Source organism: Salarias fasciatus, chromosome 11 (assembly GCF_902148845.1).
Source record: "Salarias fasciatus chromosome 11, fSalaFa1.1, whole genome shotgun sequence".
Classification (NCBI taxonomy): Eukaryota; Metazoa; Chordata; class Actinopteri; order Blenniiformes; family Blenniidae; genus Salarias; species Salarias fasciatus.
In genome coordinates this window covers 2,934,636-2,959,377 of record NC_043755.1, presented here as the reverse complement: position 1 = coordinate 2,959,377, position 24,742 = coordinate 2,934,636, and the positions used below count along the sequence as shown (strand labels likewise).

General features: G+C 43.0%; 1 protein-coding gene across 1 annotated transcript in view; it reads left to right on the top strand.

Annotated features, from left to right (window-relative positions):
* Nucleotides 1-24,742, top strand: part of znf804b (zinc finger protein 804B) — a 32,552-nt gene that overhangs the window by 3,279 nt on the left and 4,531 nt on the right. The window contains exons 2-3 of the mRNA XM_030102446.1: nt 20,053-20,190; nt 24,150-24,280. Of these exons, the coding sequence (XP_029958306.1) occupies nt 20,053-20,190; nt 24,150-24,280 (269 nt within the window). The remainder of the gene's footprint in view (nt 1-20,052; nt 20,191-24,149; nt 24,281-24,742) is intronic.

Here is a 24,742-nt window from a genome sequence, read left to right as displayed (position 1 = left end):
AAAAAGTGAAAAAAGAAAAAGACCGGCTTTCAGATTTATCCATATTAGTTCAGACGCGGCCGATATATGAGCCTGTCAGCATGATAAACCACCTGCACTCGTGGTCAAGCAGTTCAAAAGTGACCCTTTGAATTAGGTGAAGCCCAGTCCTTCAGCCGGCAGCGAGTCAGTTTAAACGCGCGTCTTCAAGGCGGTCCAACATGCTGAGCAGCATCTCTTGGTCCTGTCCCTGTCCACCAGCAGGAGAGAATGCAACGCCAGCCAGCCCCAGCAGTCGAGCTGCTCTTTGATTTAGCTTAGATCAGTGCAGTACAAAGGATTTTACAACTGGGATTTGTCGGGGGTAAGTTCTTGTGTCTTCACTTTGATAAGACATTGCAGCATTAAGAAAACGCTGCGCACCAGTGAGTGGCAAAGAACAGCCTTCTCAACACACAGTTCCCTTCATCCCCCGCAACAAATCCTCTTGTGTTTGTTAAGAGTAGCCTTTTTTTTCCCCATTATTATTTGTTTGTTTTTTTGTTTGGTTAGTTTCCCCATGGTGAGCCGTACTACGTCGAGATAAAGAATTTTCTCATTACTACTTGATCACCATTAATTAGTCATTGTGATAAGTCTCCCGCCCGTTTTTTAACTTTTGGGTCCTGTGTGTATATTAGTGCTTAATAATCACTTGCGAGTCATTCCTCAAATTCTCATTAGCACTTCAAAGGTTTTTTTGTTCTTGGTGTCAGCATTAAGGGAAGACAGGAAGCGAGACGGAACAGCTGAAAAGTGTGCGTAAAGAGGACAAATTCAGGTGTAACGCAGTGTGATTGATCCAAACTGATAAATGCTTTCCATTATTTTTTTTTGTTGAAAATTCAGGTCTCTTTTTCCTTTAGGATCCCTCCTTTCATAGAACAGCACAGCCTCGTGTATATGCATACTTAGCTGTTCATCCACTGAAGACCACTTTGATGTATATTTCACTGGCGTTGCAGGAAACAGCCGAAGCGTTGGCTGTACAGCACAGTGTCAGAGCGAGTGCAAATGCTCCAGAGTGTACGCGTGCATGCATGTGTGTGCGGCTGTGACTCTGCGTATACACCCTTGTGTTTTCATTGATTCCGCAGGGAGCTGAACAGTGTTTATGTAAATGAGGTGGCATTTAAACACATGCCCCCAACAATTACCTCGGAACAACTATTTAGCTGCGCGAAAAAACAGCCGCGTTCAGATTGAGTCAAGCAGTTAGCTATGAATATTGAGCCATCACGAGGAAGCAGATGTGAGACAAGCCCCCCGGTTCCTCCTTTGCCTCCAGTTTGCACATGAATGTAAACAAAACATCCCAAAAATGTAACCCAGGCACTTTAGATGATCATCAACAAAAAGACATCCAAGCTCAGTGTGAAGGCACTCACAGGAGGGCTTCAGACTCGCAACAGCGTCTTGACATTATCAAGTTCAAATGTCAGAAAGAAGAAGATGATGAAGCCTCTCTCTCCCTTTTTTTTTAAACAGAAATGTTTGCAATAGAAGTTTGAAAGCAGCTATTGAGTTTTTGAGTCTTGAGAATCAGGGTCTCTAATGCTACAGTCAGTCTCAGTCATAAAATCTGGAGCTTACACACACACACACACACACACACACACACACACACACACACACACACACACACACACACACACACACACACACACACACACACACACAGCCATTAGGCCGCCGTGGAGCTGTTTGAGAGCGAGCAGGTGAGTGCTGCTGAATGCTAAAGTCCTGTATGACTGGACCATTCCTGCTGACCGCTGCAAAGTGCTCCCACTGATCACCGCTAATGTCCTCCATCACGGTTTACGCCCAACACTCCAGAGAGCGCGCCGGCACAAGTGTGTGTTGGGCAGAAAGGTGGATAATTGGGACAGATGGGTGAGGTAGGATGACGAGAAAGAGGTGGGGGGAGGGGGGGGGGGGGGGGGGGGAAACGCGACAGTTGGCATTGATTTTAACACTCTCTCAAGCGTTTATTGACATTTCATTTAGCTAATGAATTCATTAGTGCTTCATAGCATAATAACCTCTACTTGATAACCAGGATGGTTCCCTGGAGGAAAGGCGTGGCCTTTAATCTGGTGCTTGACTATTTTCTGACTTTTCAAAAAGTCATTCTCAGCTCTTTCTTTTTCTCCTCCTCCTCCTCCTCCTCAGTTTGTTCTTCTTCTTCTTCCTTTCAAGCGTTCTTCCTGTTTGTTTGTGTTGCATTGTGTAACTTGTAAATGAACTCTCTGTTTGAGGTGACATAACCTGTCAGTCTGTGAAGAACAGAGCAGTACGCCCTCTGTGGAATGGAGGAAAGGGAAGGAGGTGCACATTTCTATGTATAGGTCTCTCCGAGGTTGCGCGCGCTCACTCGCTTGTGATGCTTGCTTGGCCTAAGATGGAGCTGATCTTCATTGTGTTTACTGATAACTGACTCATTCCTCGGTTGTGTCTTCGCCTTGACTCGCTCTCCTCTGGAAGCACAAGCACGCTTTCACAACCTTGACTTTCATGAATTCAACTATTCGAACTTACACATGAAAGCATTTTCCACACATAAATCAGGGGTTATGTTTCTTTTTTTTTTTCCCACCCACAGGACTCACGTTTGTACTCATTCACAATAACTAAAAGTTCTCTGAGAGGTCAGTTTATGGATTCCCTTTTTGATTTATTACTAGTTAGTCTCTATGCCTCATGGCTTTGGGAGCAGAACCATACGGACATCTGTAGGGTGAGGTAACTGACTCGACTCTGTGTGGGAGTGTGTGGGTAATGGAAATATTGAAAGCTTCTGTATTGACTTAAAAAAAAAACATAATGAGATGTGCAGACACCTTTAAAATAAAGAGGTTTGCATCAGATGCACGTTGTAAGTCACAGTCAAACCCGAACATGCATGTACACAAACACAGCAGATGGCCAACCTCTCATTTTGTATATTACCTTGGGACAGATGTTTGTCTGTGTGGTCATTAGTGATCGCAGCATCAGATAATCACCTGGAGATACAGCAGCACATAAACACACACTCACACACAATTAGTGAGTGTTTGATAATTAAGGGATGTTTGATGAACCATCTGGAGCACCGGGAGAAAACTAAAAGATGCCCAAAACAAAATCAGAAACACACAAAAAAACTCCCTAAAATCACAGTTACCAGAACAATATCATTGTCTACGTTCCCCAAACATGATCGATGGGAAGATGACAGATGAGCGATGAAGACATTGAAGCGTTTCTGTTTGACAGCCACGAGGACACCACGTCTCCTTTCGGTTTTATCCTCTTGATGTGATTTTTTTTTTCTCCCCTGTATTCTAAACTTGCGCATCTCCTGTGACTGTCTCTTTTTTTGGACTGTAATTTGCAGCTGCCTTCTGTCTCTCCCGCCTTCCATTTCGCGCCGTACCTTTGCTCTCCTCCTCGTCTCCATGACACTCCTCCTGCCTCCCTCTTCTATTGCTTTTCATCTCATCACTAAAGTTCATTCATTTTTTATCAGGTCAAAGGGTCAGCTGCTTAGGCCTTTGAGTCCAGTGTGTGCGAGGGTGTGTGTTAGTGTGCATATGTGTGTACAGAATGGCTGTATGGGAGTTTATGTGTGTGTGTATGTGTGTGTGTGTGTGGGTGATGGGACTAATATCGCAGTTGCAATATTGCTGAAAAGTCCTTGAAGGGAAGAGAAGCGTGTGCTTTATTTGATGTCCAGTTTTTCTCTTCTTCAATAATCACATTTCTCATCAAGTCGGCTTCTTGCCCCACCTCGGCTCATGCAGGCACAGATGTGGCGGTTTAGTCAGAGAAAACTTCACTCCCTCTTGCTCGCCGTTGGATGTCCATGTGTGTGCATCGCATGTATTCGTACCTGTGTGCTTGAACGCCTGCGTGAGTTTCTGACGGTGGCGCGCAGGCCGGGGTTAAGAGAGCTCAGACAAATTAATTATCTCCCCTCTAGAGGAGCAATGACTCACTAAAAGAGAGGCTGTGAACCGGCACCTCATGCAGATGCAGCGGGAATTACTCGCAGCCTAACGCAGACCGAGGGACGCCTCGTGAATAAAGCAAGTTGGATTTCATTCTCAGCTTGATCTTCACACCATTTTTTTCCCCTCCTTACTTTTCATGTGCATAAGGGTGATTTATAAAAATAACTACGACTGAAAGAAGTCGGGCAGGCACTTTGCATTTATAGATCAAAGTGGCAGACGAATTTTAATGCATATGAACAAGTTTTACTTCCCTGAATTCGTTGACATAAGATCAAGGCTTTCATGTTTTTGCACTGCTGTGCCTCGCAGAGAATAGAGTGTTATAGTGCATCGTGCCTGCTTTGGTAGACACTCGCATGGATTGTTTTTAAATAACAGGATGAATTATGGGTGCCAAAATGAGAATGACTGTTGATTAGTTAGACAAACAAATGCCTATTAAAAGCTCATCATGAATTAGTCATTTGTAAAAAGTTGAGATTATTTATTGTCATTATGACACGTGATAATCCTGTTAATCTCAAACAGATGGGTCTAGGGATTTTGTGTTATTCTGCAAATTGTTTGAGCAAATAAAACAGCTCATGCCGAGCCAGTCAGAACAGCTTCGTTCATCATCTCAAGGTGAGATGTTTCTGCTGCGCCAGCTGCATTTTCCTACCGTCGACTTTTCACCTTTAGCCTCTAATCTTGTCAAATAACCCAGTGCAAAGAATAAAGGGTTAAGAAAACACTGTCAGGGTCAAGGATTCAGACAAGTGAAAGAGATGAATGTGGTGTTGTCATACTCATACATTTTCTAATTTCTCTTTATCTGGACACATTATGCAGTCATATTGTACGCAGTCATACCCACAAAATGAAAGAGGGGGAAAAAAATCAGCAAGGGGTGCAAAAAATTAGCTTTGTTATTATCTCATTGTGTGTGTGTGTGTTTTCACGCGTATTCATTCTGTTGTTTTCTCATGTTTATGTATCCTGGCAGATAGAAGCTACTAGGACATTCTGATAGTGCAGGGTCGGTCATGCATTAGTAACAATGCATCAAATTACGTCTGACTTACCTCCACCAGAACCGTGAGCCATGATGCAGACACTAATAATTCATACCGTTTGCAACAACGGGTCTTCATATCGGCCGCGATGGAGAAAACAGCCCTCTGCAATTACCATGAGCAGCAGCATTCCTGTGTTTAGCAAATTGGAGATGCCTGGCGCTGAGCTTAGCACTGTGCAGAGATGTCCTAGCTGCGTGTTGCCAGAATGGCAGGATCAACGCGGTCTGAAAGCAGCCTCCGGCTACCAGCCACCAGGCCCTGGCTAACTCCTTCACGTGGGCACGGCGCCTGTTTCTTCTGTCTGTGTGTTTGTGTACGTATGTTTGGCACGATTGTGGTTCTGCATTTCTGCATGACTCCGCTATGGGGCTTTTGTATCCTTGCTGTGAGGTATATTCTTACCCTGTGGTACAGGATTAGTCACAACAGTGAATGGGGAGATGCGAAAGCAGCGGGAGGGGTGTAGAAAAGAGGGACAGTAAAGGAGTGGAGAAGAAGAGGAAATGAAGGGAAACCCCGCAAAGATGAGAAGAAATCCACTGGTGGGTTTTATGCGTGTGCAGCTGTGGGTGTATGTGTGCCTGCATTGCTATGGGTACTCATCAATTTCCTTAAGATTCCCTCCGTTTCCTCGGCCATAAAAGCCCGAGGCAAGAGGCGAACGCAAACTCTGTAAGATCTGTTTCTCTCGGCCTCTTTTTGTTTCCCCCTCTGTCATTCCTCCTGGCTCACCGTCTCCTCTCCAGATGTAAGGTTAGCTCTGCATCTGTGTGTAATTGTTTGGATTATATATGCAAAACGCCTCTGCTATCGAGAAAAAGGAAACAAATGTGCTGTGAGGTCCGGAGGATGTGGGACATATTGTGTTTCGTCGACGGGTGCGAGGGTGTCGCAGCTGCTGAGTTTTAGTCGCAAACAGCGAGCCTCGCCGCTAATTCTACATTTGCATCTCGGTTCGACTTTAATTTCGCAGGTATGACAGAAATGTGTGCACCCTGCACATCTAAGAGTCAGCCAAAAAAAAATCTGTGAACTTTGTGTGTGTGTGAATGCGTGTGGGTGTGTGTGTTTGTGTTTATGTGCGAGCGTGTGAAATATAGCAGCGTGTGATTTATGTAAATGAGTGTCATCGGCTGAGGAGGAGGCAAAATTCCCAGGCCTGATGAGTGGCTTAATGATTCATCAGCTTGGCTGAGGCAGGCATCAATAATGGATGACAGAGTGGGTCATGCAGGATTGCTCGCCCCTTGATTAAAGTCCTCCACAGCTAAATGCCTGACTTCCTCCCGCTTCTCACCTACCTTCTTTGGGGAGAAATACTGGAACGAGCTGCACACACACACACACATACACACACACACACGCACACGCACACACACCTCTTCCTCAATCGCTTTTTCTACAGCTTAATGTCATCTCACCTCTCACATGCTTAATAAGCCCTCATCCCTTCCTCATCTGCTCACTCTGTTTCTTTGGTCTTAATCCAATCAGGGTGAGTAAAAGAGGGAGAGAAAGGGGTAGAGCGAGAGCGGCAGAGGGGGGAAAGAAGGAGATGGAAAGCGTGGGAGAAAAGAAGAGAAAGCCTCAAATGAATGCTTTATGATTTGTAAGAAATGGAACCTTTCTCTCTGGAGATAAGACAAGAACATAAATGTTCGCTCTCTCTCTCTCGCTCGCCTTCACGCAGCGAGCGGACGGAGTCGCTCTCCCTCTGTCTCTTGGTGTAAGCTGCATGTGGGTGTTGGTGTGACAGGACAAATCTCTGTCTATTAGGAGACATAAACCTCTAAACCCTGAGCTACACGGCCATACATACTAATGCAGCCATAGAGGCCTGGAGAGAAGTTAAGAACGATAGTGAGAAGCGCCGCAGATAGAAAGTGATCTGGAAAGCTGAGGGATGGAAGGTGGCAGAGCAGGATGCAGGAAGCGTAGTCTCCTTTCAATCCACGGCCATGCACGAGCTTAAAAAGGCACGTTTACACTGGACTTTGATGTTCCCAGAGAAATCAGTCAAAAGCTCAAGCAGGATGAAAATGCTCCATGTAGATATCTCAGTCAAATGAGACAAACCCAGAGCAAGTGAGATTTCAGTGAGTGGCACAGGAATGAATTTAACCTGATCAGCAGGGAAAAAACTCCCCAGGTAAACAACTGAACTGATTTCTTCACAGCTGTAAAACATGCCCACCTACCGCTTTACGATTTTGTGTGTTGATGATCAGTAGATGAAAGAAATCCCAATCGTAGCATGTCAGTTTGTCCAGGAGTCTTAATCAGGAGTAACAAAATTAAAAGTCATAAATTTAATCAATAAATGTGCAATAATGTGTGTGTTTTCCTATTCTAGACCCTGTTCTGTTAAGTCAGGCCACAAATTACTACAACCACATGTTGAAATGTCTATTTTCCGTCGTTCTTCTGTGCATCCTGATGCTATTTTCCAGGGAGCGTCTCACCATAAGCAAATATTGAAACACCCTGGTGTTTTCTTATTTTGCTTGTATTGTGTCTCATGGTTTTTCCCACGTTTGACTCCCTCGTTGTTTCTCGTGAGTTTTGTGATTTTCATTTTTTGTTATCCCTTTTTTCTGTAGTGTCCATTTATTTGTCTGTCGAGTCCGTTTTTCGTTCATGCTTCATGCCACGTCGGTTCCTTCATTTTTGCTTATTCCAGTCTAAGCACTAATCTCTCCTCATGTTTGAACTTCACTTCCCTGCTCTCAGTTTTTCTCCGTCTGACCTTCTGTCTCTCGTTCGCCTCCCCTTCCTTTGTGGCGGTCCCGTTCCTCGTCCTCTCGTTGATTAGTCCTGGCCCTGATTGTGCCAGCTGTCTCGTTTTTTTTCCTTCTCTCTGTGTCTGCAGAAGTTTCAGTCAATCTACTCTCCCTTTATTTCAGTTCTAACTGTGAAACTTCTTTGCATTTTAACACTCATAACACTTCAATATTTGAAGCATTACTTCTCTCTTTTATTTTTCTGGACTTTAGCTTACAATCACAGGAAATCTGTGTCTTCTGTGGTTTAGTAGTCTCAGAGACCTTTTCATTTAGGACTTTGCATATTCACAGTGTTGCAAAGTGTGAAACGGTGACCTGTACAAGCTGTACACTGTCTAGGTCAGTGGGAAGCAAGATGCCATCTTCACTCACTTAAATCTCCACACAGGAGTTTTGTGGTTTGGTTTCTCATGAAACATGAAATCTCCTGGCTAGAACTAGCTTTGATCTGGTTTTAATCACTTCAACAAACAAATAAATTCCTATGCTTTTGCAGAAAAGGATGAATGTTATAAATGGAGAAAAAAGCAACAAAGCAACTATTCAGTGATCGTCAGATTAGGTTGATCTGCTGTTTAATTGCCGAATGTTCATTGTCTCTATGCTTCAACCTGTCATTACTCCAGTGTGTGCTTTCTTCATTTTGTTTTTTTGTTTTGTTCATTTTTTCCTTTTGGCTTGTTGGCTGTTTGTTGAACCATTTTAAACCACGTCTGACAGATTTATATTATCTTCAAGATTACTTTTTATTTTTACTCACGCTCATGTTCGTTGCTCGGTTCTGACACACCATATTTTAGATTAGGTTTTTGTTCAGTATCACCTACGTACGTTGGTCATGTGGAGGAGGCTATACTGCCCAGGCGAGACGATTTAAATTTTAATAATTTAATAGTGATTGCTGCTGTAACAATCTTCAAGCTATTTTGACTCCTACACAGTGCTTATGCAGCTGCACTGATGCCGTTTTCACTGCTTCTCCCCACATCGCACAGCTGTTCCAGTCGAACGCATCTGTACATGTAAAGAACAGCTCAATCAGATGAAGCTAGGTCTTCAGTCAGAAAGAATTCGGTCAGACTGACAGAAACAAGTTCATCAGTCAGTATACTGACGTGCGCCACAAAGTGAATCGAGCAATTCCGTTGACGTGTCCAACAAACACCAGCAGCCTCCGTGTCTGAGCTGCGTGTCCTTAATTATCTCTGCGTTCATACTGTAATGTTTATGATGGAAACCTTTTCCATGCAGCCAATAGATCACTTCGGGCTCATTTGACAGTGGAAGCGATAACTCTCTTTTATTGGCCACCCCTTTTGTCACCCTTTGACAGGACAAACGAAGCACGCACACACACGGAACACACAGACGCTCACGCCCACCGGAAAGCTTCAACAGAATCCGCAATCACAAACGACTGAGAGAGAGCAATCATTCCCCAATTCATCCACATCAGCATCCCATCGTTCTCCCTCGTCCATCCATCCCCCGCTCTCATCCGTAAGTTTCCGAGTTGGCGAGATTTAATGCCGAGCATTAAGGGAGGCGTGTAATCTTCGATCACATTAATCCTCTTCTTTAAATCTGTCACTTTCCAAACTGATTACCTTCATCTCCTTAGCTTGCCGTTCACTCTAATCTGTATCATCGCACCCTGACAGATTACAACCCCAGTTTGATCACTTCGGCAGATAGAGACTCAATCCTCTTTGAAGCCGTCAGTCAGCTGGCCGCTCTGCACAGACAGGGAAGTGACAGACGGCATGTGAGCGCAAAGTATGAGCGTTTGAAGTGTGTGTGTGATAAGTGAACAGTGGTGTGCAGCCATTTATCCACACAAGGTTTTCAATTGTGCCTGTAATTTAAATGTCAAGAGTGTACGGTCCATATATTGCCACATTTTTTTTGCACGCTGGGAGAGAGAAAACCATTTAATACTAGAGGTGACATTTAGCAGGAGTGGAAAGAAGCCTGATAGGCACAAAGATGGAAGGACGCATAATTGACAAGTGCTTTTAGTGCATGAGAGAGCGGAAGCGATATGAGAGAGAAAAAATGGGAGGAATTCAAAATATTATATTAGGCTACAATAAAAATAAAGGACCAGAGCAAGTGAGTGATAAGAGATGAAAGAGCCTCACCAATGTGTCCATCCAAAACTCCCCTTTTATCAGCCTCACCCTTAATAGCGGCTGCGAATGGAAAATCACAAGAAAAAAAAAAAAAGACCTAAATTCACATTTAGAAGTTACAGAGACAAAGTTTACCGAGCCTAAAAATCTCATTGTTCTCGCCTGAAAACCCATCTGGTGTTTTCCTTGATGTGCACTGAAAGAAAACTAAGGAGAATGTATCTTTGAGAGAATCAAATCCAAGTCCCCGAAGAAAACAGTGAGTAAGTGGTTGGATCACAAAAAATACACTGAAAGGCACAGAGGAGACCGCAGTCTGAAGAACGCCAGGGTGTTTTCAAAGATTTGCGTGCGCACATGCGCACCTATACGTTTCTGCTTTCATTTCACCCGTCAAGAACTTAATCCGCAACAAACCTCGAAAGAAACTGCTGTTTGCTCAAGTGGGAGGAGAAAAAAAAAATCTTACGATCACCGCCACGTCCTTTTTATTTATTTTTTCTGCGTGTAAGTGATTCCCCGCCCGGTTGAATCAGTTTAAGTTGTCCTGCACAAGCCAGAAGCAAAGTTTGCATTGTATTCAGGATGCACGAGCACAGAGAGAGAGAGAGAGAGAGAGAGAGAGAGAGAGAGAGAGAGAGAGAGAGCGGAGGGCGGTGATGCTGAGTGGTGGACAGATTGTAAATGTGGCAGAGAATAGGGTTGACCAATGGTACAGCACATGAATACCTCTGTGAAAACTTGGTAGCCCTGCTGAACGGGGAGGAGAAGAAGAGAGAGAGAGAGAGTGAGAGACAGACAGAGAGAAATCAGCGAGGGGTGGACACATCCGCAGAGGAGTCTTTGGCCTTGCAGCGTGATGGACAGGGAATTAAATTTTGATTGCCGGGCTGAGTGATCGTTTGGTCGGGCCTTGTGACTAATCATGGATTTATGACTTTAACAGGAGAGCAGTGCAATTTGTGGAAGCTGCAGCCTCCCCGCTGGAGCCTCAAGACAAAAGCAGCACAGCTATTTTGAAGCACAATTCTTTCATTAAGTTGCAGGATTTTTTTTTTTTTCTTACATGTTGGAATTGGTTCAGTCAGAAAGCTACTGCGCTGTTTATTCTATACAGACAGGTTTCTACATTTATAGGTGTGTTCTGAGCAGCTTAGTTTTAACTGTGAGAGCCTTCAACCGGCCATGAAAGCATCACTTTCAGTGCTGCTTGTTCGCATTACGGTCCTGACACATTCTCAGCAGTTTGTATGTACTTCAACACTGAAATAATACAGCGCTTACAAGGTTAATGTACTTACTGTCAACACAAGTGTCACCGAGTTGGTTTACATTCATACCAAATAAACAGAGCAGGAAATGTTGAATTAAGGCTGATGAATAATCATGTTCTGTAGAGTTAGGGTGTAGCAGCTCACTGAGCCTCAACATGAAGGCAGGGCAATCAAGTAATTTAAAACAAAGCGGCTACAAGTGCCATACATTTATTCCAAAGTGAAACTGAAAGCTGGAAATGGGCAATTACACCACTGAGTTTCATTCAAATGTAGTCAAGAGGACGCTCTAGCATGAAATAAGCTTTTTTATATATATATTCACATGCTGTCCCAAAACTGTGGAGTTTGAAGTGGACTTTCAAAGTTGGGACAAAGAAAACCCAGCATGAGATGCATTCAGTGGTGCACAGCGTCCACGAACCAGACAAGAAAGAGCAAATAAGAAAGAACAACCTCTTTATCAATTGCTGACTCGCCTTTTTTTTTTCTCTCCATGCACTCAACTTGAAAGGTCAAAGTGAGAAATAAACAGTTTGTGGTATTGTGTGCTGCTCCCGATGATAACATAAGCTGTGGTTTCAATCTGTCCCCGGAGAACCTTCAGACCGTCAGAACTGTCTGTAAGAAAGGCAGCGGACCCCCCTCCTTCTCAAATATCAGAGTGGAGCCAAAAAAAACGACGTGGCTCGGTTCAAACTTTTGTCTTCCAAAAAACGTATCACCTAATTTCTGATATGAGTTAAGTTTGTGATGTTTCAACGCTCTAAATGCATTTAAATAAATGCCTCTGAAAGTTACAAAATACACATCGTCTGGGTCCTGGTGTCTGTCATTTAATAAAAAATAAGACTGGGATCAGACGGGATGGCGTCCAGCTTTGTTTGCAGGGGTTCACTGCTTTTCATGAACATGTTTTTATTTCCGACAGCTCCAGACAGTTACCCAGATCTGCTGCAGACTTGGTAACGGGCATCGATGGCCATCAGTTGGTAATTCAGATGGACATAGAGAGCACGGGCAATATAACAAATGTCGGTTTAATTCAGCATTTTTTTTTTTTTTTTGTGTGTGAGTGTGTGTTGCACAATCACTGCAGGACGAGCTGTCAGGCAGGCAGGGAGACGTCCCGGGGAATCAACACATGAGCAGAGCGGCGGTGTGGCGGAGCCGGTGTGTTTCTGAGCTACTGGTTTCCCTGATTGGCTTCCAGTAGTGTTGGTGGTTATTGTTACAACAGACGTTAAAGAAGGTTGGAAAAAAAAACAAGTTCAGGTAATCAAGAAGTTAAATGACTAATCTAGAAGGCAAAATGTGTGACAGGAGACCACTGGAAAAAAAAATGTTTTTATATTAGTGTAATATTATTTTCTAAACAAGTTGAGCCTATCTGTGGTGTCTCTTTCACAGATTTGGGTTTGCTGGCAGTTTTTCGAGCTGATGTAGCTCACTGGTAATAACACATCTGTCCTCTTGGCGCAGAGAAATTCCTAATTACTGAGTCCATGGTCAACACATCTGCGACTTTGGCTATGGCCACTCCATGTACTTGTTTTGGCTTCGCTTCTGACTGGCTGTAATGATCTGGAGCAAATAAAAACACACAACCGCACACACATACACACAAGCCCTACTTGACAGCTACACAAACACAAGCTGGAACATACGTGCAGATACGTACACACATATCAAACCAATGAATGGATGGGCTTAAACCCCAGAGGCACATTAAAGGCAGTCAAGAGAGATGCATAAGGGCTGCAAATACCAGCTCATTAACACTCAGCTATCCTGTTTGGCAGTCTCTCTTAGGGAGCGCGTTCATGTGCACAAGTATCACCGCCACTGAGATCTACAGGTCATTACAGTAACAAGCAATTTAGCCCTCAGGTCAGCTGTCATTGGCTACAGAGGCATGGCAAGAAATCACAGCACACTGCCAGACTCTCTCACTGGCAGAGTCTCTCCTCTTGTGCATGTGTGAATACATGTGTGTCTGATGTAGGGAATCAGAGGAACACTTTAGAGACGGGGGGGGGCGCGGGGAGGGGGGTGACGGAGAAGGAGAAGCATATAATACAGTAAGAGATCAGGACAGAGCTGCAGGAAAAGAAATTGATTCGGTTAGATTTTTTTTTTATTATTTATTTATCACAAATGGAATTGTTTTTATTCATTACAGTGGCCCAGTTAGAGTGATAATTATAGTTGAAGATAATTAAAGACTTAATTGGGCTTGATAAACAGTTGTGAGTTGTTTATTGAATTGTTCTCACAAGGCACACTAGCAATTAGAGGTCCGCTGAATTTATAAATGTCTTCTATTCGTGGTTTTTCCTCGTGTCATGCTTCTTCTCTTCTCCTCATCTTATCTATTCTGTTGTCATCTCAGTCTTTATTTGCTGAAAACTGAATAAACTGATAATGTTAGGTTGTCTTAAATTAATGAAGCCTTGTAGTTATTGAAAAGGGAAAGTGGGATAATAATGAAATCTAAACAAGTCCATCAGTCACTAGTTGTGTTTTTTTTTTTTTTTTGGGATAATAAAATAATCTTTGCTTATCTTCATGCATATACTGTCAAAAACCGCCTTTTTAAATGAGGAAAATATAGAAAATGTAACAGGTTGTCACCTGCCACTACGCAGGAGTCTGAAGCGATAAAACAGACGTACGAGTACGAGCACGAGTCCTGCACAGGATTCAGAAACAGCAGCTCATGTTTGTTTCGGCGGTGTATACCTGCAAGCATCAAAACAACCCTCTCTTTGTAGTTAGTCATATTTGTGAAGTTTTTATTGTAATCTAGGCTCTCACAGAGTGGAGGTTTTCCTGAAGAGAACCATGGTAATATATTCAAACGGGAGGAATCTGTTACCATCGGCTGTGCTTCCACCCGCCCGGCTTTCTCCCTCCTCGCTGATTTATTACGCGGGATGATCGTTGTTTCGTTCCATTTCTATGCTGCTCCTGATGTGTTTTGAAATCTTAACTGAACCATCATTGCAATTAAAAGTTGTGTCTCTGTGCTGTTAACAATTATCACGTCTGATCGGTTACCTCCCGGTATGTCGAAGCCGACATAATAAATTAGTGTGAGGAGAAACACACACACACACTCATCTTGAGTTACTACCCGAAGTACTCACCACTTACTAATGAACATCTATTAGGGTTCATTAATCAACACGCTGAAAAAGTGATAATAAAAGGTAGATAAGAAAGAAAAATATAATTGCTCGCACATATTTCATCTAATTTCCCGCAATTCACTTGACAAATATAAAAAGAAGCTTTATTTCTTAACATATGACTTGAAGGAGATGTCAGCTATTTTTAATTCCAACTCTTTATTCTTTCTATCTGATATAAATGCCTCGCTTAACTTCTCTCACTGACGCCTCTTTTGTTCCAGGCAGCAATTCTAGTGATCTGTGCAATATTGACTTTCATCCAAACAGCTTAATCTGACAGCAAACATTACAAATTAACAAAGAAGACAGTGTTTTCTAAGCAGTGGGTATTAGTTACTTTTCTGTATTATCATTCCGTGCGCCTCCGCGGTCATGCCTCACACCCACTCTGTGCTCAGTCCAGCAATCCACAAAAATGGTGTTCAATATTTAATTAAACCAACAAGAAAGTGACCAGTGAGACGAGTGAAACAATTTAGCTCAAGTGCAGGGGGTGGATGAACACCACTCCACTTCTCTATTTTAATAGAGTAGATTAAATCATAACAAATTATCATGTCAGTCAAGAAGACAGCTAATTAAAAAAAAAAAAAAAGACTTCAGACTGCTGCCCTCAGTGTCGCTTTTTAGTGTTTTCAACCTCGTTCGTGTTTGTGTGTCAGAATTCACAGCAGTTCAAGGCAGCAAATAGCACATTTGATGTGCTCCTTTGACATTGAAATGTTTGACTGCATCACTGAGATTGATTTAAGTGGCATTTAAGGGTTATAAACAAGCCATAATTTATCATGTAAATGCCCAAATTGAATAAACCCTTCATAAAAATCCTCATCCTGGCTGTTTTTTCTTCTTTGAAGCTCAATGATTTATGAGAATTTGAGCATAAAAACCCTATAACCTCACATCAAAGCTGATTTCTTCTTATTATTTTGAGCGAAACACCCAGCCTCTCTGTCTCCTTGACATTGTTCCCCCTGACTTTGAGTCTGTGTCAAGAGCTAAGTTGTAAAAGTGATTTTATCTGATGCACCCGAGACTTTCTGTGCAGATCAGCAGCGTTGAAGGTCAAACACGAGACGGGAACTTCTGGGAAATGTTTGGTTGTGATTATTTGAAACCTTTAAAGATCTGTGGTGTGTAATGTGCTGATGTGATGATTTCAAATGGATGCTATATTAAGACTAAGTTACGTTACAGCTTTTGCATTCAAAGTAAGTCATTTTAGCATGAAAACCTCAAAATGAATGAACAAGAAAATCAAGGCAACCTTGAAAACAGAACTAATGGAAACACTGTTTACTCGGCTGCTTATAAAAGGAAATGAATCAAAATATTTTAATCTGTAAACATGGACGATTTAACACCATCGATCAATCTGAGGAAGATGGATATGCCCCCCCGTTGACTCTGTGTTTCCCAACTTCTGCTAAAATAAGAATAAAATTTACTCCTTCCTCGTAGCAATTAAAGCTACTTTACTAGCAGACGGCTCAATAAAATGTCAAACGTCAAATAAACATCTTTTAAAATGTGAGCAAAGCAGCACTGCCAGCTCCCATGCATCGATAGCGACACTCGCCCGATTAACTTCAGAACCTCACGCAGGACATAAACCCGACCTCATGTGAAGGAGTAATGCTGAATTCCATGAAATATAATCTTAACAGATACTGGGAACTGCAGGAGTAAGGAGTTACCGCTTCCTCTCAAGCAGCTCTTAGTGGGTTGGTTTTGCATTAGAGCTCATTTTACAGTTTTTCTCCATTGTATTTATATTATATTTTATTTGGAAATTGCATTTCAAAAAATGCTTTATACTAAAGTCATTTTGTTTTTATGATTTCATCTCATCAGTTCTATCGAAGGGGGCTTTCGAGGGCTTTTAAAAACAGCTAACCCTCCCCAAACATACACAGACACATGCACACATGCGGGAACCGCAAATCACATCTTGTATATAAACCATATTAATTAGTAATGTGTGGCTAACTGGTACAAGTTGTGTATTTGCGGTGCAGTAATTACTTCTGCACCTCAGACGGTCTCCTGGCAGCTTGAAGGGAAACCTCCTGTAGCACTTAGTCCTGCAGCCGGAGCGCCGCTGGACCTCGTTCAGAGCAGGAAGTGGCTGCATGGGATTGTTCGTTAATGAGGTCCACTGCGAGAGGATCCTCGCCGCTGCCGCCTGCTGAATTGTGTCAAGCTCTGCCCCTGCGATGCAGCTCGCTTTCTTGCTCGGTTTTCTTTTTCTTTTCTTTGTCTGCCGCCGTGTGAACACTCGCCTCAGACCTCGGCTCGCCCTGACAAAACAGTGAGGTCGACAATATACAGAACAGACCTGCAGATGATTATATATCTCAGAGCTCCCAGAAAACATAACCCTGTCTGCCGGCCCAGTCCAGATTGTTCTAAAACTGCTCTGAAGATATTTGTTGATTGAGAGACACTCAGTGCCTTCAGCTTTCTCTTGCTACAATTTGCCGCCGCCTCCTTTTTCCTTTGAGATGTTTAGCCGGAGCTGATTGCGTCCAGATTCATGTATCTGTTGCAATCAACACTCTCTGGTTGTATTGCAGGACTGATTTGTGAAGGGTCAACAGCTATGTGGATGAAACCAATTCTGTGGGGTTGCCTCGCTGCTCAGGAAGAGAAAGATAAAGATAATTGTCCTCAAAGATGTTTTCCTGGCCCATGTTAGACAAAAGGCCACACTCGACATGATTGCAGGACTGGTATCGAAGCTGCAGGAGGCCCCGTGGTCAAACTGAGGCTGGGTCCGACGTGAGAAAGGAGCAGCCTCTCCTGGGTGTTCATTATGTGTGACGTGACAGATACTTGCATGTCATCATTGGAGTCAGTGGGGTGATCTGTCATATCTGTCTCAGATAAAAGACAAAATTAAAAAGCGAGAGAGAGAGAGAGAGAGAGAGAGCGAGAGAGAGAGAGAAAGAGAGAGACAGAGTGGACAGTCTGTACAAGAATGACAGCAGTGACTGGGCAATTGCATCAGAAAGGTGCTGCCACAGTCTGAATCTGTGGCGCTGGCAGATGTTTCCCAAAGGGATTTATTGTTTCTGAGGTTTTTTTTTTTTTCATGAATATATTGTGCAACATTAGTTTGCAAAGCACACATTCTCCACTGCTGACTGTCCATGTCCGTAAAACACTGGAATCCAGTCGTGTTCATCTGGAACATAACCCAAGACATTAAATTATAATGTACTTGCTTCAGAAACTCCTGTGATGCTTCATGACAGCTCTGATTTGTGGTCTGGGTTCAGCAACGGCGAGGAAAGAAATGACATTTTTTGCTGACATATGGTGGACAAGGGAAAATGAGCAAAAGCATGGGAGCACACATACATTCACAGCCCCGAACACACACACACATACACACAAAATCATGCCAACAATCACTGTCCATTCACGTCTGCAGATATATTCATTGTGCTGATTCTGCAAACAGATTTATGCCAGTGAGGTAAATTGAGGTCGAGATTAATTTGGCACTGTTATATCAGGTTGACAGACTGTGTGCGGCTCTGCATGTATAAGTGTGTGAGTTATGAGTTATGGGTTATGTGTAGATGCATTTAGGAGAGTGTTTCCAGACTTGTTGGTGCACCTTGCTGTTAAAAGAAAAAAATATAATTTGAAGTGAGTAGATTTAAAGGAAATGAAAGCCTTACTGTTTGATTTTTTTACAATGCAACAGGAAGATGGGAGACTGTTTGTCTGGATATGTCTGACTTTAATAAATAGGAGGCACACATACACTCCTGCTTCGGTGCTTTCATGCTTCTTCTCCTCCCGCATATATATTTTAATGTTTAAAGCAATTATCCTGACAGAATCCAAGAGTGAGAAGAAAATGTTCGAGTACATAAAGATGAGTTCACACCAAGAAATATGCTCAGATGTACTCGCATAGCGTGAGTACACATATGCAATTACGCAGTTCCTGAGTAATCTTGCATAAGACCTTAAGCTGACAAATGCACAGCATTCATTATCTCAGCCTCATATCACCCAGGTAGCACTCAAATGAAGGCTGTTCTGGGTGATTGGATCATTTCCTGGAAGTGACTTAAGCCTGCAAGATGGATCAATACCATGACACACACACACACACACACACATACAGGGGGTCAATTCGTATTTGTTTGCTCTATTTTAGAAAAGGAGGGGTTTTTTTTTTCTAGCATCCTCTCATCCTCATCCAGTCCGACCACAAGTCGCTGGCCTGAGGTTGTATATGTGCACTTAAAAACTGCCAAGCTATATAGCAAATGATGGTTGATGATAACGACTGTGACAGTGGTGAGAGCCCTTTACAGGTCTGCATGTGTGTCTGCAAGGGCAGGAAGGGGTCGTTTATCCTCTGCCCTGCCTGCTTTCCTGTCCTCCTCCTCTCTTCCCCTCACCTCTGTTCCTGTGCAGCCGTATTACTGAAGCAAATTGGGGCCAATAGACTTTGTCACTGCGTGACCCAAGACTCGCCAAACAGAAGAGGAAGGCGAGGGGGGGCGGAAAAAGCAAATAGAAGGGATAAAGTGGGATAAAAAGTAGAGACGAAAAAGAGTGAGTTGAAGGTGGAACATAAAATCATGAGCTTGCAAAGAAAGGAAGAAATGGGCAGAGATGGACAAAGTGATCGAAAGAAGCTGAGAAGGGGAGAAAAGAGAGAAAGAAGTGACAACCTCAAATTAAATTCCCATCATGTCAGTGTAGAACAGAATTCAATAGTGTTTATTGGCAGCCTCTAGCCTCAGGGAAATTACATTCTGAAGCAGAGCATGGCATGAATGCACACACCCCCTAAACACACGCGCACAAATGCAAACGTGCGCATGCACACACACAGACACAGACCTACACGAGCATGTCAGTAGACACAATACTCTGTGTGTGTGTGTGTGTGTGTGTGTGTCTGGACCCCCCAAAAAAAGCCCTGTGGCTGATGTGAGCATGCAGACAAGCATTTTATCCCCTCAGGCCCACATGCCATTTGCACGGTGCATGTGAATGTGAATCTGTCTGTCCATGTGCTGCGTACGTGCCAGTGTATCTGCGTGCGAGTCTGAAACTTTTTTCCCCCCCCTCACACGCACGGTTTTTTCGCTGCTGTACAAAAGTCTGAGTTGTGCAGTCTGTCAACCACTAGTTTCTCTGCAGTCGGACTGTTTGCCATTACACTACACATGCAGGGTTCTATTATAGTGGCTGCATTAAATGTGTCCCGAGGCTCCAGCTGCCATGAGCACAGGGCTTCGGTGGCTTTGTCCAACCTCCAGCAGTGGCAGCGAAGGCAACGCACTTTAATAGGAAGCCGTTTAACAGTTTTATGCAGAGCACATGTAGAGGCTATTATTGCTGATGTGTCTGGGATGCAGATTTGTTCTAAATGGCTAACAATCTGCCATTTTCTTGATCTCCCTCTCCCACTTCTCTCTCTCTCTCTCTCTCTCTCCATCTCTTTTCCTCTAACCTTTTATGTCTTTGTCTGTTTATGCCTCTCTCTTTACTCTCTCTCATTTGTCATCCCGAATTCCTGCAACGCTTTCACTCACTCTTTCCATTTTCCTTTTTCTCCAGGAATGCACAGAGAGGGCTTTGGGTTGCTCAGCGGAGGATCTGAAGGCTCTTTTCTACTGTGAGCTGTGTGACAAGCAGTACCTCAGACACCAAGAGTTTGACAACCACATCAACTCCTACGACCACGCTCACAAGCAGGTACATGAGATGCACCTGGCACACGCACACACACGCGCACACGACTGTGGAGCAGCACACAGACAGGCATTTCTTGTTATGGAATTTTCTGCGAGCTACCAATGTGTGCGTCGATGGAAAGCTACTTTACATTTTCACGTCAATCTGCCCATTGGGTAGCTTCACAGCAGGTAACAATACGAGTGTGACAACCATATCATCTCTTACAAGCACACACACTGAGGTGGAACACCTCAAAGGAGACAGCTGTAAGAAAACACAATGAAGTCTCTACGTACACTGCTTTTGTTTTACCCGACACTTACTATTTTATCATTGTGGTGTAAAAATGAAGGATAGAGTCACTGATATAACACACAACAATTTGAGCGACAGCAACAATAATGGAGCTCTCCATACTATTGAAGATAGTCCTAAAATACAGTAGAATAGAGTATACCTGTATATATAGTATACAATGCACAGCTGTGCACATCTGCACAGAGAAAAAAGTTCTGGACCATCACTGGTGCATGTGCTTTCTTAAAAAGTCATAATTAGTTTAACTTCAGGAAAAGCTCTCAAACAGCATGGCGATTGTGTGATGTTAAGTATGTTTCAGAGATGGTCTCCAGCGACTTTGGTTCCTAAAATCAAATATTTGTATTAATATTGCATGATTGCATGAAATGAAATTACTGATTTGAATAAATAACTAAATAAAAACAGAAACCAAAGCAAGTAGAACGAAGATAGAAAAAAGTAGCTTGTTTGTAGAATTTAAGTGCTCTGGGATTTCTCAGCTCCAAATCCATGATAGAAGATTCCTGTTCTTTTTTTTTTTCTTTTTTTCTTTTTATTAATATGTATAGAGCAGGATTTAGAGCACTTAATTTGTATGTATCTGGTACTTTTGAAGCTGTTCTGATTCACTTTATTCCTCAATTTGTAATTCTTTAAAAAAGACAAATAAATATTTGATACCAAAATAAAACATGTAAGCCATTAGTCATCGCTCCAGCAAGATTGCATTATTCCGATTTGGACGAGATGAGGCCAGTGGACCATTACGAGAAGCCCTTGCAGCAGGTTTTCTCGTGCGTTTGGTTTTTCACATTCATTACCATACACTACCTCCGCTCCGGCTGAAGATTCTGCTGATTCTCCTATAGCTATCTGTCGTCATGCCAAGGCACACACTCACATGCATGTAAGCACACAGACATGCACTTATTGGTGTACGCCACTCGTCCTCAAACACAGAGGCAGTCTCTCAACCAGGCCGAGCCGCATCCCACTTGTGAACGCCCACACTATGCATCATGAAAAAAACATTAAATAAGACTGTTCCTTCTCTGTCATTGTTCTTTGAAAATGAATTGAAGCAACTGCGGGCCAATGTTAATGCTTTGTTTTAGCCAGCGGCAGGCGCATGAAACGAGCTGCATGAGGCACCGGGCTGACAGTAGCCACTGGCAGTGTAGGAACACACACACACAAATACAGGAATGCATGCACAGACGAGACAACAGATGAAATTCTAGCTGAAGACAGCTTCCCTGCAGGAGTATTGGCTTTAGAGAATGGAAGCTGATTGCGTTTGCTCTGTACTCCTTTTCCCGTCATCGATTCGGGGATAAACATGTCTGAATACAGGGCTTTATCAGCATTTACTGCTGATTACGGAAATTGCTCATTACAACTGAATTACACTCCCTTTTAACTAAAAAAGCAATCACCCCATCAGGATGGCCTCTCACATGCTACGTAAGAACACATCATCCCTCAACCCAAAGGGCTCCAGTGGATGTGAATCAACTCCGACTCATCCATAGTTGAATCAGCGTGAGCACTCCTTAACACATCTAAAGGAATATTGATCGAGGCTCTGACAGACACATTGAGCTTCACAGCACATAGCGAGACAGGCATGTTGGAGAGCAGGCATAATATCAGTTCCCGCTGTTGGGGACGCGACATCGTCTTTGAAGACAAAAGTATCCACTTTAAAGTAGGAAATAGAAATGTGTGTGTGTGTGTGCGCCCTGTGCGCTCTCAAAAAAAAAAAAAAAAAAAACGGTTCTGCGTGCAATATTTTGTTTGGCTCTAAATATAGCTACAGGTTTTCCTGCAGTGGGACCTGTTCTAAGAGGGAACAATAAGCTGGCAGAGTGAAAATGCAAGAAAAAGCAGGAAGTATTCATCTTCATATAGCCTATCTATTATACACCACCCCCTCTCTCTCTCTCTCTCTCTCTCTCTCTCTGTCATTGCCATATAGTCACTTGTTACAGTACAACAACTCTGATCTTTTTCTTCCCACTTTTCTTCTCTCCCTTTTCTTTCTTTATCCTCAGTGATTCATTATGTATGCCGCCGTGTTTAAACGAGATTAATATTTCCTGCGGGATGAGTTTGGTATCAAAACTCCTCAAAGCTTCCTACCATATATTAACAAACGTGCACACGTGAGCACGCGCATCCGCAATGCACTTACCTTTTTTCCAAGAGCTGTGTGTTTAAGAGATACAAATGCAGAGGTGCATCTCCAGTGGCACATACTTATTGCCGTCTTCAGTGGGCTGACAGCGGGATGTTAAGCATCGAGCGATAATGTAAAAAGACACCAGCTTGTGTAGGACTCAGTGGAGATTAACCTGACAACTGTCAGCTCCTGCATAAGATCTGGGTGTGAAAGAGAGTGAGTGTATAAATAAATCTGATGTCTGAGGGGCTAATCTGATGAGTGCACGTGTGTGCGCGCGTGTGATACATATTGTATGGGTGGATCATCGCGGAACATCATCTGAAAGTGGCTGTGGTGTAATCCTGTTGCAATTTATACGAAAGGGTATGTTCACAAATATATAAAGTAAATAACAAATATTGAATATACTGAGCAGATTGTTCGCTTAATTACCTGTAATAAATTGGGAAGGAGGGAATGCAGGAGACGGGAGAGATGTGGGTGCACGATTCTGCAGCTATTTCCAAACCCCTGGGTGCCCTGCTTACCCTTTAGACATACACAGACAAGAAGAAACACACAACACAGACACAAACACACACACACACACACACATGCACCTGCCAAGCATGGATAAAGAAGGGATTAAAGTGTGTCAGAAAAGGAAACGGGAGGCAGAGAGGCATGAATGATTGTTTCCCCGAGAAACTGATGCACCTATGGCTTATAGATGTTTAATTTGAGACAAAAACACACATGCACATGGCGTAGCTAATTATTGTTTTCCCCTGCATTACTACTCAGCTAGACTGAGAACACTGCTCAAAATAAAATCGCTTTAACCTCATATTTATGTTGCTGTTTTTCTTCCATTGCATTTGTTTTCACATGGGTTTAAGAAAAAAGTCAAAATAATTAAACAAAGAAGGGTCCAGCACTAGCCAGCCTTTAAAAAAAAAAAAAAAATCAGGCTTTATGCTTGGAACATGTAATTTGAGCTTGCCTTTAGTACTTTCCAGCTCTAAGGCAGATATCATTGAATCAGACAGTTCTTCAAACTGAGCTTTGGTGATGGCAAAAGGGTTGAATTTAGATATATATATAAATTAAGTGGCGCACCACTGGATTGAAAGGGACTGAGCAAAGAGAAAGTGTCAGTCCAGCAGTTCGGAAAGAACATCATCATCATTAAATCACTTGTGCCACTCATCTCCACTGCATCTGTAATCTACTATTCACTGGTTGGGTTGTGTTTGCTCTCGAGCTGGGTGTTAGAGGAAAAGACACTTTTTCCTAGGCTGAATGGAGCTAATTGAACATGAGCTTTGAAGGAGAACATCTGCAAACACTGCTGAATAATGTGTATGTTTTGAAAGACAGCTGCCTGCAGAGAGCTTCTTAAAACTAATCCCTCACTCACTCTCTTTTCCACCGGCTTTGTCCCGCTCTTGCATCTTTCCTCATCTTCCCTGTCCCCTCCCTCCACTCCCCTGTTTATTTCCTTTTCATGCAGAGGCTGAAGGAACTCAAACACAGGGAGTTTGCTCGAAATGTGGCCTCAAAATCGTGGAAAGACCAACGCAAACAGGAGAAGGCTCTCAGGCGTTTGCACCAGCTCGCACAGCTGCAACAAGAAACTCAGCGGTGAGTGGGAGAAGTGTGTGTTTGGTCTGTGTGTCTGTGGCAGTTTTTGTAATGAGACCGGGGCCGGGAGTCCAGAGGGGTTGGAGTGTGTCACGTCCAGTCAATGTTTCCTGGAATTGATGGATGCATTCACAGATATGCGAGCACTCAGTTGGCCTACACAGGCCACAGGTGAGGTAAATATAACATGAAGCCCCCTTCTTGCCGGCACTCACAGAAAATGGTTTGTCGGTGGAGGAAATGAAGTTTCATTCAAAATGAATAGTGGGGAAAACTTGAAAGCAAGTAAAATGAGCAAAGTAAAGTACTGGAAACCTTCATCTGGGTTCATGCACTTGAAGTAATAAGCAATCAAAAATAACTGATAACATATTATGCAATAATCTACTTGTTGCACCTATTCCTTCTCTTTTTTCCTTCCTCATTTTCATTTTCTCCCTTCATTATCTGCTTCTTTCGACC